This window comes from Penicillium malachiteum (genome assembly GCF_028827825.1).
Source record: "Penicillium malachiteum strain IBT 17515 chromosome Unknown utg000005l:1.0-9002435.0:1.0-325561.0, whole genome shotgun sequence".
In the NCBI taxonomy this organism is placed as follows: domain Eukaryota; kingdom Fungi; phylum Ascomycota; class Eurotiomycetes; order Eurotiales; family Aspergillaceae; genus Penicillium; species Penicillium malachiteum.
In genome coordinates this window covers 129,181-141,488 of record NW_026643098.1, presented here as the reverse complement: position 1 = coordinate 141,488, position 12,308 = coordinate 129,181, and the positions used below count along the sequence as shown (strand labels likewise).

The following is a 12,308-nucleotide window of genomic DNA, read 5'->3' as shown; positions in this document are numbered from 1 at the left end:
GCTGGTGGCTCGGAGTTTACCGGTTATGTTCGACATCCATGGATGGCCACATATATGCACATTTAGGTTGAAATTCAGTCTTTAAAAATTGATATCCAATGGTAATTGACTAATAATCTGATTCCTGCGCACTAGCTGTCATCCTGTATAGACCTTAGATAGACCTCTTTTCCTACTTCCAAGGTTGGTCACAGTGGTTTTTCAAGTTTCCTCACCGTCTGGTAGAACCTTGGAGTACTCAGAGACCGTAGATTTACCACCTGCAATAGACTACTAGTATATTTTTCTTTTATTCATTACATCTAAACATGAGTATACCCCTCTTCATTCAGCGATGTCTTACTTTTGGATATCTCTTAACATCGGCTTTCTCTCACTTCAGATGTCCCTAGGGTCGCCGGTTACCTATATCCAATTATGTAGCAGTTAGCCTTCCCCTCCAGGTAATCATATAAGGTAACCCAGTAGGAGACCCAGTAGGTAACCATGTAGGTACTTACATCGATGCAAAGAGGTGTAGCTCATCACTCACCTGTATATGCTACTGACTCGGACTGAGCCCTGTACTTAAGTAGTATGTGAACATCCCTGTCCGAGAGGATGTAGACACATCCGAGTCTGGCCAAGCACTCACGTGGCGAGGACATACATTTCCCAATTTACATCATCGCTTTCAGGTTGTCTGAAATAGTATCCCATCTTCAATTTTGAATATCATGATCATAATTTAAAATATGCAGGCCCTATATGAGGGATACCGGACTATGACTGGAAGGAATGCCTTGCGACCAAAAACCACCGATCTAAATAAACTCCATCCCATTCATCCTCAATATCATAATACCATCGCTATTCGTTCACACAACAGTCGGGTTGAAAGGGTGAGATATTGGGAGAAATATTAATCGAGAATGGATGAGTCTAGCCTGCATCGATAAACAGGAACCCTAAGACAGCATAGGAGGCAAGCGGAAAACCGAGGAAAGAGGATCCATTTAGTGGTAGAAGAGACCGAATGGCAAGTACAAGCCCATTTATTTTAGACTAGTTCCCTTGAACCTTTTAGCAAGTTGTTCACCGTCGGACTTGGGGGACATGGAGCGGGGGGAATCGACAGCGGGTGATTGGGTCCGCCGCTCAGAATCCGCCGCTGTAGGCCAGGGCCGCTTAGGGGGGGCGCTCACCACTCTCTTGAAGAATCGTCATCAAGGTTGCCCACCCGGGGGTATTCAGTAGTTGGATTCCATCGGCGGGGGAGTGGGATGTGGCAACTCGGCAAAGGAGACCTTCTTCATCCTATTTTTTAATATATGTTAGTGACTTATCTGGCTTGTGATTTCGGGCTAAGTATGATAAGTCATCATCTACTTTGCACCAGAGAGACGAACCTTGCTGAATGTAGAAAGTCCATGCAGGAAGCACAAGAGATGAAAGTCTGAAATGCCCTGAATCGCTCTGTCTGGGTCGGTCGGGGACATAATCTTCTCGGCCACATGGCGTAACTCTTGACTCTCGCCGATGATCTCACGGTTGGCGATGGGGAAACGGGTGGTTGTGAAAAGAGGGTTGGACTCGGTTGGGAAACCGTGTGTGAGTGTTACCAGTAAGAAATCGACGGGGAAGCTTGGCTTTGCGTTTTCTTGTACACTAGCACCATGTTCGTTGATTCGACGGAAGAAAACCTCGGGGATGTATCTGGTTCTGCTCCCAACATCCTCATCCTCTTCGGACTGCACCAACATGACGGATGGGTCTGCAGATGGTTCGACGATATCCGCTCGAACCATCTCCGTCGCCGAAACTGTGGCCTGGTATGAACTGACTGCAATAGCTCCGGTGTCATCGCCACTAAGAACGCAGGTAACAAAGTCCGAGCCAAAACGTCCAGTTCGGCTCCACTTAGTTGCTTTAGGGTTTTGTGCCTGAAGGCGGGCAGCAAATGCAATTTCAAGAGAGGATAGGAAGTAGGAATCAATGTGACGCTTGCAGACCACAGTGCCATCTCCTTGGCCCGCATCGATGAGATCTGTGAAGATCACACCGACCTTCTGCAGCCCACACATCCGCGCCACTTCGTCCACCTCTTGTTCATTATGCCATTCATGAAGTGTGACGCCGTCGATTTCTCCGACTTGTGGGGGCTCGTAGATTGCCTGAACAACAGCCTTGACACCCAACGGCACTTCCTTGTATTCCTCGTATGTTCCGTAAAGAAATCCGAGTCGCTGGGAACCTGATTTGCGCCAGAAGTCCAATAATGAATTGATCAGGTCCGGTGTTGAGAACTCAACGTGATCAACCATGCGAAATTCCTGGGGTTGTAGACTGATGGCACTGGGTTGACATTTGGTGCAAATTCCATCGGGCCACGAAGGGTGTCTGGACGGGCAATCTTTCCGGACCCGATAGAAGGGCTCGCTTAGTGGAGGCATAAAGGAACTTTTGATCTCGGGCTTATTGGTGGCTGCGTTGATCTTGTGCAAGTAGGAGTGGAATGAAAGATGTTTGATCTTCTTCTCGGATAGATAATTGGCATCGTATGGTTCCAGAGGCATGCAATAGTCACACATGCCTTTCGGGCCATGCTTGCACATGCGTTGATCTTTGTTTCGTTTAATCTTGCCATCTGTCTTGTCAAGTAAATCGTCAAGCGGTGACTGTTTCACCACATCCCATGGGTTCTTGATATTGAGTGTAGGCGAGGTGGGTTGGGCACGAATAGGAATCGTCTGTTCTTGAGGCACCGGTGTGCCATTCAATCGACGCTCAGTGGGTGTTGCTTGTCCGTTCGGGTGGCCATTTTGCTGCGCTGTGCGGTCTTGATATCCCACGAAGAGCTTATCACCATGTCTGAGGAAGATATAATTTTAGCGACAAATTTAGACTGGCACCAAAGCACAACTACTACTGACTTCAAGCCAACCTGGCCAATGGGCACTCCACTTAGCGCTTGTAGCTCTCGCTCTTCCCCACCCGTACCTATTGGCTTATTTGAAAGGGTAAGGGATGCTGGTTCGGTATCTGATGGTAGATTCTCAAGGATCTAGAAACGCAATGATGTCAGAGCCAATGTTGGGGTATATATTGGTGGAATATATTGGTGGGTGGGTGCCTGTATATACCTTTTGTTGAAGAGTGGGAAAGAGATCGCTCGGGTTAACAGTGATACGGAACTGGCCGTTTCGACTCTCAAACCGAAGCAGAATAGGCCTGGCGGCCATGGTTGGTAGTTGCGTGAAAAGAAGAAAAAGAAGGTCGGAAGTTGATCGGAAATGAACCGGGGGTTTGGAAGGTATCTGATGAGTGTAGAGAGTAGTAGAAGCAGATAGAGCTGTGATGGAGCTTGTTCTGCAGTCACGTCACAGTTAGTGCTGGGCGGTGTACGGAGTATACGGCGGTGTATGTAGTGGGCGGTATGGTTATTAGATAACCATCGTTCCTATCTAAAGTTGTTGTAATTCTGTGTAATATTTGTATTTGAATTACACTAAGCCCCTCTACTTCCAGGAAAGGTGTCATTCATTTCTTAGGGAGTGATATACCGCAAAATTAAAGAAAAGTATTCACTTGGCTAGCTATAAACCTCTGTTAAATGGACACTCCGTATCACAATAAGCCTTAGATGTATGCAAGCACTTATATTTACATACTCAGCTGGGCTGTTAGTCGTATCTGTAGATGAATGGTTACCTACTCCTTTATGTATGAAATACCTACAGGGATACCTGCATGAGCATATAGATAATACAAAGAGGAATACCTAAGGGGTCAGTTAAGTGTGAAGTTGCACATGTGTTTGAGGAGGAAAATAGAAGTAGTTAGGTTTGAGGAAATTGAAGCTCCAAATTTCATTGAATATCTCTCCAGATTACCCTATTAATGAGTAAAATTCATAGACCCATATCATCATAATTGAAACGCCGTCTAGAACGCCTACCACCCAAAGCCACAGTTTAAGAAAAGTACAAAAGGTCAAATACAGCTATATTCCACCTAGAGCATGGTGCACTTGTTGGGCAAACCGCATGGTCCTTCCTTGTTCTTCTCCTTAACCGCTGGCTGGGTAGTTTGTTGCCCCTGTGACGGCGTAGTCTTCTCCTGAGTATCTCCCGTGGTGGGAGTGGTGTTCTCGGGTTTCGACTCGCCACTACCATGCAGTCACTGGTGGGCCTTGGCAACGGTCTCGTAGAAGGCCTTACCCTGAATCTCGGCAATCTCAAGCTCAAGAGCAGAGGGCTGGCGGGAACCATCGGGACCCTAGGTTAACTTGTTAGTAAGAAGGTCTAGAGATTCAAAGACAAGGAAGAGTTATTGATGCTTACAGCGAAGGTACCGGCACCCCAGGGGCTACCACCGTGGATCTCGGTGAGGTTGGCCAGCTGAGCGAAGCTGTGCTTGTAGCCCAGAGGGACGTAGACGAAGCCATGGTGAGCGAAGGTGCTCATGGAGGCGATAGCAGTGGACTCCTGACCACCACCGAGAGTACCGGTGGAGATGAACAGACCAGCGTACTTGCCAGCGTAGCCACCAGTGGCCCAGATGGAGCCAGAGGCATCCCAGAAGGTCTTCCACTGAGCGGGGAAGTTACCGTAACGGGTGGGAATACCGAACAGGATGGCATCGTACTGCAGAAGGTCGTTGGGCTCGGCAACGGGGTAGTCGGGCTTGGGAGGGGCGTGCATCTTGGTCAGGACCTCCTGGGGGAGAGTCTCGGCGATCCTAAATAGATTGTTAGTGGGGGGAATTCGGAGTCAATTGGATCTCAATAAGCATTGCTCACTGGAAGATGTCGGCCTGGCCACCAGCAGCCTCAATACCCTTCTTCTCAGCCTCGGCCAGCTTCTGGATGTGGCCGTACAGCGAGTACTATTGAAAAGGAGGGGTATGTTAGTCAATTGACCAGGTAGGCAGATCCAGGAATTTTAGATAATACGTACGAAGACGATAGCAACCTTGGGAGCCATTTTGAATTATGGTAGAAGGATGAAATTGAAGTGAGGTTCAAATGTTTGGATGATAAGCCAAAGTAGGCGGGGGAGACAAGGTAGCTTTATAGGAATTCAAGGTGCAATTGACCCCACCTCTCTCTCTAACGCATTTTTAATAAGTTCTTGGTAACTTCAGCGCCATACAGTGGAATCAGAGACACCATGGGCAACTAGTACCGATTAGCAAGCATATTAAAGCTTCACGCAACCGCATCAGTAATAGATTACATAGCGATGGAGTAGAATTATTGGTGGAAGAGTCTCCACTCGGCTTTACACGGGTTTAGTTTGGTCTGACAGATCTCTGACAAATGTCACAATAATCACTTTTGGGGGCTTAAAGGATGCTTCCAGGACTTGTTGGGTTAGACAACACGGAATTAACTATAAGTAAGAGTCTACTAAGATTTTGTTAATCAATCAATGCATAATTATTGAGAGATCTTCGTCTTATCTCGTCTTTTTACACCCCTATGATCTCAACCCCCCCCCCCTCTTTACCACCTACTTGTTAGTGATGTCATGGACTTGAGACTCGAGATTATACGGAATTTCCATTGCATTCTTAAGCACAAAAAATGTCTTGAAGCCAGCAAATGACGATTCCCCGCTATGGTAATGCAATACGACCTGAGAACGGTCCGGATATGCAGGCACGTAGGGTCTGGCCAATGAAGACAGTGAGTGGGGCATGGATTCTACGTAAATAATTGAAGCCCATTAAATAGTTTAGGTTAAAACCCAAAGATCAATTTGCATGGTACATGAGAAAACTGTTGATGATGATGAAAATCGGGGTATCGTGAAGTCCTATCCTTGAGGACCTGTAAACATGATGAAAGAACAAGCAGGAGAAATAGCAAAACAGATAAAAATGTAAACCCATGCCCCTCGCACCATGGAAATGCTGCTATGCAAAAATTGCAAAATGTAGTCCCCTTTTTCCCCTCCTTTTTTGTTATCCCCCCAGCATTAACCCCTGCCTCGACCACGGAATCGCCCTCGCATGAAGCCACCGCCACGTCCTCGTTCGTTGCGCCATTCACGCTCACGTTCCTTCTCTCGCTCCTGCTCTTCTCGAATGAGGGCCCGCTCATGCTCTAATTCTTCTTCCGTCTTCTCCGTTCGAATTGTAGGTCGAGGTAGATTCTCAGTCCAGCGGGGGTGGGCATCGGCACAGGCTTTGCCCTCAGGGCAAAATCCAGACAAATAGAATAGGCAAAGGCGGCGGCGAACGTGTCGCTTGGCACAGAGAGATCCAAGTTCACAGAATCCACGATCATAGTGCTCACAGGGTGGAAGACGAGCTTCTTCACGGACGTGTTGGTATAGGCAATCGTCGCCGTTGGGACAGTATCCGCTTCGTGAGAATGATTGACATTCTGGCATGCGTCGAAGGTTGTACTCGTGCAGATACTCGCACTTCAACCCCTTTTTGCAGAGTCCCTTGAGGAAATGTTTGCAGACCAAAGATCCGTGCGTTGTTGATGGTGCCAGGCCAGAGGCTGTAGTGGTGGATGTAGTAACGCGAGAAGGGGTAGGGTGTCGATCTGGGCAGGCTGGACCGAGGGGACAATGTCCTTCACCGTAAGCCTTACAGACAGGCACATCGCTTGCAAGGCCGAATCCGAAACTTTTGCGCAGGAAAGGAGTGAACGAGAAATCGTCGTAGCTTGGGTCGCGTGTGGACTCAGCGGAGAGGATGCGCGCAGCGGCGCTCTGGACCTCAGCTGTCATGATGGGTTGGGATATGATAAGATGAAGAAATTGTGTCCGCTGGATGAGAAATTATGAGATTTTTAGGGACACAATGAGGAGAGAAAGAGTAGCCTTTCAAACGCTCGCGATCAAGACATCAAGGCAACGGACTCGGAGGTGAATGCATTAATAATTCCATGTTTGAGATGTTTGCACTCTAGTGAATTGCTTAGTAATGAGCATCATTTGCGGAATCTTGGAACCTTGGAATCAACTGGACAACCTCCTATCTAATTCTGGAAGTCCTTACATTGATTGAAATATTCAAATTCACTCTGACATTTATAATACAGCTTGCCCAACTAACTATTCCAAAGAACAGCGCATCCCGAGTTGCTGATCCATCACATCATGCACCATTTGTTCCATTGAACGCCATCTCAGCCCCAAATCAACTTCAGACTTGCTACAATCGATTTGCACGAATGGGACACATGCCTCGCCCTTCATATCTCCTGTAATTTTTGAACCAGAGCTTGGATAGTCACGATGAACAATATCCGCAACCTCCTTCCATGTGGCTTTGTTTGGTGCAAGAAGATACTTCGACCCGTCCAGCACTTTACCATCCAAGGCCATCAGATGAGCGTCTACAACATCATCAATATGCACACAATTGAGGCTGGCATTCTGTGTGCTTTCCATAATTGCTTCCCAAAACCCACCATTGGATGAATTTTTGACATCTTCGGCCGTCATTTGCATGGGATTGTACCCAAATGTATAACCTGGGTAGAGCACCACCAGCCCATAGTGCGGGTTCTCGTTTTTCCAAAAATCCCAGGTGGCTTTATTGGATAATAATTTAGAAGCATGATAAATATTCAGGGCTGTTGCCGCCGGATTGCCTGGAATGGTAAAGTCCGCAGCTTCGTTTACCCCCAAATCCCAATCATTATCGTCTAGAATGGTCGTATGAGCTCACATACGAAACGGATGCGAATATTCCAAAACTCACCTTTCATAACGGTACCAGCAGGAACACCGGTCATAGGAACCAATGCAGCAAGCGACGAAGTGACCACCGCTTTCTTGATAGTCGGAACTCTGGTTGCTTCGCGTAGAATGGTGGTGGTGACGTTGACAGCTGGCGAAAAGTATTCTGTTTTGTCCACGCCACGGGGAAGAGGAGAGGCTATATGGATGATATAGTTCGCCCCATCCAACTTTCCTTCCAAAGCGGCCTCGTCTGCCAAATCTGGAACAAAGACAAACTGGACATGGTCGAGATATGCCGATAGCAGGGTTGTTAATCTCTCACATGGCTTTCGAAGGCATAATCGAAGTCGATATCCACGCCTTAAGGCTTCGAGGGCTGTAGCGCTGCCAATGTACCCAGATGCACCTGTGAGGAATATCAACTCCCTAGACATCATTGAGACTCTTGAGAGTGTGAAGATGAAGGCGGAAGATTAAAATGCCGGTGGATAATTTTGCCGATTCGGAGCTTGAGCCTCTGAAAGGATCAGGATTTCTCCAAAGTTTAAATATCAATGATGAATTCGTAGATCCGACCTCGGTAGTAGTCTCTAGATGTAGCTTTTGACACCAGGTGACCACTCCTGACATTACCTGAGTAGTATGAAGGGGTTCGATGCAAGGGCACCCGACTCTGATTAATAAATACTAGGTAGTATTAACTATAGTACTACTACTATTACCTACCTAGGTACTACATGACTTATTTACCTCCAGGGCTTGTACTTCGGGCCTACTACTTTGTAAATCCATTAATCAGAACACTGATAGTTCCTATCGCTTCAGGGCTGTGGAACGCAACTGGGGTAACCTGAATACGAAGATGTACCACTCGATTCATCCGAGTACGACCATAATACGACTCAAGAGTTGTTGGTAGGTAGCTAGCTAATACTTGTGGTAACTTGAATAATCGATCCGAATTTCAAACACTTGAGATCAAAGATCATTGACATACCTGAGATTGAACAATGCCCAAGCACTACAGGGGCATGGATGATATCACGATGCTGATACCCAGAAGCACATCCTCCACGGCTATGGATCCAGCACACAGATATCATATTTTCGTGTGTTCCAGATGTCTGCCAAAGTGCAAGCATCCTGATTAGGTATTCAGTGTCTGAGTTTTTCCCGCATGTGCAGGGCTCTCGTGTTCAAGTTTTGGTCCGGATTAGTCCTCTCAACGACTATCGATGCAGATGAAAGACATGTTTGCTAAGTTGGTTCGGATAAAAATTGACTAGCCATGATTCTATGATCAGGTCCCTTCAAGTTGTGAATTGGAATTGATTGTCGCATAGACCGCTGTTTGGGACACCGTACCTGTGACATGGATATACATACAACACTGAAGCCCATCGATACCTGAGGCAGATAGGTCCTCGTATCAATTCTTATTCAGGTATCGTGACGTTTTGTTGCCCAACTTCAAGGTCCAAAATTCAATAGAAATCATGGGCGGGGATCGGATAAAATCAACCATTTCAAGTCGATTTGGAAGGCATATGTGATTCATTTAATCCATCATGAGATTAGAAATCAGGACGCCAGGGTCGTCGAGGTGGTGTAGTAATAGGTTTTATGCATGGACACTACCTAGTATACTAGTCCTGCAAATAGAAGTGGTGACCATTATTATTATTTGAAAATACGTACTATTCACCGTGTACCATTAGTCCCAGTGTTTCGGTTCTTCACAACTTGCTGGTCGAGCGCCGAAGGATTTTGGATGCCTTATTCTCAGACCAAGTTCAAGTCCTAGTTCTAGATCGTATAGACGAACGACCAATTGAGTACTGCTCAGGTGACTTGCCCAGGTGGTACCTGATGACCTACCCAATTATTGATTCAGATCTTCAGATATCTCTAGTCGCTCAATCTTTCGAATTGTTGACATTACTCCGTAGAGAGCTTGCAAATGTGAGGGTTCAAGGCGGTAATAGCAGGATGGAAAAATCAAGGGGGCGTAATTTTAACAATCCGCAGAGGGCGCTTACTAGTCAAGGATCAACCAACAAGTTTACTATTGGTCATATGTGATTCGTCGATTGCGATTACGGGTGACTTGCTTGTCACTTGCATGAAACATTTCGCGGGGAAACAGTAAGGGGTTGACGCATGCCCCAGAGCACCGCCTCACCCTAGTCCATCTTGGGGCCAATCACACTCACTGCAGGCGATCCGAGCCTCGAGTCCAGAATAAAGAAGAATGTTAAGGAAAGAATCGGAGCGAGAAACAAACCAAAGAAAAAAAGCAAACATTCTTGAACCAACGTGGCGCTCATAACTCTAGTCAGTTCAGCCGGTCCACATTACGACTGGACGCCCCGTCAACTCAAACTGCGAAGGGCATATTCCACGATCTTGACGCAGGACCCGAGGACCCGCATCTCGCATCTTGTTTCCTTTTAGCCCATGAAGGGGAAAGGAGGTTGCCTGTGCAGATCTAGCGCTATGATCCGCAAAATTTGAACTCTCTATATTTGAAGAGTCTGGTGCATAACGACGATCCACGTGTCGGATCCAATTGGACAAATTGAAGGTCGTCTGATCAGGCTGACGAGGGGGACTGTGTTCAATCTCACCGCACGTCATAAGTGGAACAAACCAATACGCCCCAAAGGCGCCAGTAGGGAAGTGGAGCGAGATCTCCGTCTCGAGTGAGCACTTGCCAGATTGGCATTTGTCGTGGATTCTCATCAATTGGTTCCCTCGGACCTTTCTGTTGTTGTTGATCCTTGCAAAAGTGTCCATCATGCAAGAATAATAATATGCTGTAGTATTTTTGCCCCATCCAGATGCCTGGTCTAGGCCTAGCCTGTTATTCGCCCCCGCACTCAGAGAGGTCTGGCTGACTCTCGCGTTTCTCGGATGCATCCAACCTGCGGATCGTTCACACAGAGTGTGGGGTCATTGAAAATGGCAGCCTCCACTTTTTCGGTTCTTTAGTCTCCGGTGATGTGTGAATCTCAATCTCAATCTCCGATGAAGGATTCAAACAAAGCTCATCCAATCGTTAGAGTCGAATATCAAATTAACCACATACCCTTTGAGTCCACGTGACATCTTCCTAATCAGGAAAGACCGGAGCCAATATTAGTTTCATGCTTTTTTCTTTCTTTTCAATGATCTCTGCCCCAGCTTGGTACTTGCTTCTGATTTGAGCCCTTGGTTTCTCTTTCCCTTACTTTGTGGTCTCTGGGAGAGGTTATGGTATGAGACATGTTTACAGCTGCTACCAACTTCTTTCGCCGACGTCCCGTCACTGTGGCTGACCCCGCCATCTGTGGTTCTCCTGGAACTTACGAGGTCCCCTTATACACAAATGCCGCATACTATCCGAACTGGAGGGTTTACAGAAAACAACCACCTTCATCCTTGCGATTGGGCTTCATTTCACATGTATTCTACTCTTTTGCTTGGTATGTCAACAGCCAATCATCGGCAGTGAGACCTATAGATAAACGAATACGCTAATCTCGATTCGGTATCCTTGCAGGGTAAAAGAAGATGGAACTGTTTTTGTAAGTGATTCTTTATATTTATGCTATGCATATTCCATTGATGTCCGAGTACTAACGGAAAAACCGACATAGTTGAGCGATGAGTGGGCTGATACTCAAATGCCGGTGGATGGCACCGAAGGATGCCTGCGGGCCTTTGTGCAGTTGAAACAACAATACTCTCAGATGAGAGTTATCCTTTCTGTTGGTGGCGGTGGGAAAGGTAGTGAGAACTTCGCCGCTGTTGCTCACGACCCTTCTCGTCTTGAAACCTTTGTCCGTACAGCCCGCGAGTTGGTTGATCAGTACGGATTGGATGGTATCGATAGTAAGTCAACAGGACTCCCTTCATTTACTGGTGACCAATATGGTAGAAGAATATTTCATTTCTAACATCATTTTTACTAGTTGATTGGGAACATCCTGCCGACTCCACACAAGGAAAGGATTATGTTCGTCTTCTCGCGCGCCTTCGTGAAGTCTTACCCTCTCCATATGTCCTAGCTACGTGTCTCCCTGCAGGTGAATGGGCACTTCAGAATATTGACCTTTCCGCGGCGCATAAGTATCTGGACATGATCAACCTCATGACTTACGATTTCTACGGGCCTTGGGAGCCTGAGACCGGTCACCAGGCCCAGCTTTATGGCACCCCTACCTCATGTTACCTAGCAGTCACTTATATCTTGTCCCAGGGAGTCCCTTCACGTAAGGTGATCCTCGGCATTCCCACGTATGGCCGCTCATTTCTTGCTTGCAATGGACCCGGTCAAAAATATAGCGAGCTTGGTGGCGAGGATGGGGTCTTTGACTACCGAGATCTACCTCGTCCAGAGGCTCAAGAGATTCTGGACAACCAAGCCGGCGCCGCTTATTGTGTTGGTGGAGATGGAGGATTTGTTACCTACGACATCCCTGCTACGGTGCAACAAAAGGCACAGCTGGTGACAACAACAAAGTTGGGAGGTCTTTTCTACTGGCACATCTGCTCCGACTCTCGGGGCCCACGAAGCCTGATTGAAACCGGTTATAACACCTTGCATGATATGTAGGTGATTAGCTTGTATGAAAAAGAAAA

General features: G+C 47.0%; 5 protein-coding genes across 5 annotated transcripts; 1 reads left to right on the top strand and 4 right to left on the bottom strand.

Annotated features, from left to right (window-relative positions):
* Window positions 1-1,167: 1,167 nt before the first annotated feature.
* On the bottom strand, window positions 1,168-3,221 carry npl4 (nuclear protein localization protein 4; the record flags this gene model as incomplete). The annotated part of the gene is made up of 4 exons (XM_057093386.1): window positions 1,168-1,296; window positions 1,389-2,850; window positions 2,913-3,043; window positions 3,123-3,221. 4 exons carry the CDS (start codon window positions 3,219-3,221, stop codon window positions 1,168-1,170), a joined length of 1,821 nt encoding a protein of 606 aa, XP_056942682.1.
* Window positions 3,222-3,993: 772 nt separating this feature from the next.
* N7483_009958 (Minor allergen Alt a 7) lies at window positions 3,994-4,964 on the bottom strand (the record flags this gene model as incomplete). Its single annotated transcript, XM_057093385.1, is given in 5 exon segments — window positions 3,994-4,147; window positions 4,163-4,257; window positions 4,323-4,719; window positions 4,781-4,866; window positions 4,938-4,964. 5 exon segments carry the CDS (start codon window positions 4,962-4,964, stop codon window positions 3,994-3,996), a joined length of 759 nt encoding a protein of 252 aa, XP_056942681.1.
* Window positions 4,965-5,960: 996 nt separating this feature from the next.
* yth1 (cleavage polyadenylation factor RNA-binding subunit YTH1) lies at window positions 5,961-6,725 on the bottom strand (the record flags this gene model as incomplete). The annotated part of the gene is made up of 1 exon (XM_057093384.1): window positions 5,961-6,725. One exon carries the CDS (start codon window positions 6,723-6,725, stop codon window positions 5,961-5,963), a length of 765 nt encoding a protein of 254 aa, XP_056942680.1.
* A 327-nt stretch (window positions 6,726-7,052) lies between these two features.
* Window positions 7,053-8,119, bottom strand: N7483_009956 (ketoreductase sphI; the record flags this gene model as incomplete). The annotated part of the gene is made up of 2 exons (XM_057093383.1): window positions 7,053-7,648; window positions 7,705-8,119. 2 exons carry the CDS (start codon window positions 8,117-8,119, stop codon window positions 7,053-7,055), a joined length of 1,011 nt encoding a protein of 336 aa, XP_056942679.1.
* A 2,830-nt stretch (window positions 8,120-10,949) lies between these two features.
* On the top strand, window positions 10,950-12,282 carry N7483_009955 (glycoside hydrolase family 18 protein; the record flags this gene model as incomplete). The annotated part of the gene is made up of 4 exons (XM_057093382.1): window positions 10,950-11,149; window positions 11,227-11,251; window positions 11,324-11,558; window positions 11,639-12,282. 4 exons carry the CDS (start codon window positions 10,950-10,952, stop codon window positions 12,280-12,282), a joined length of 1,104 nt encoding a protein of 367 aa, XP_056942678.1.
* Window positions 12,283-12,308: the final 26 nt, after the last annotated feature.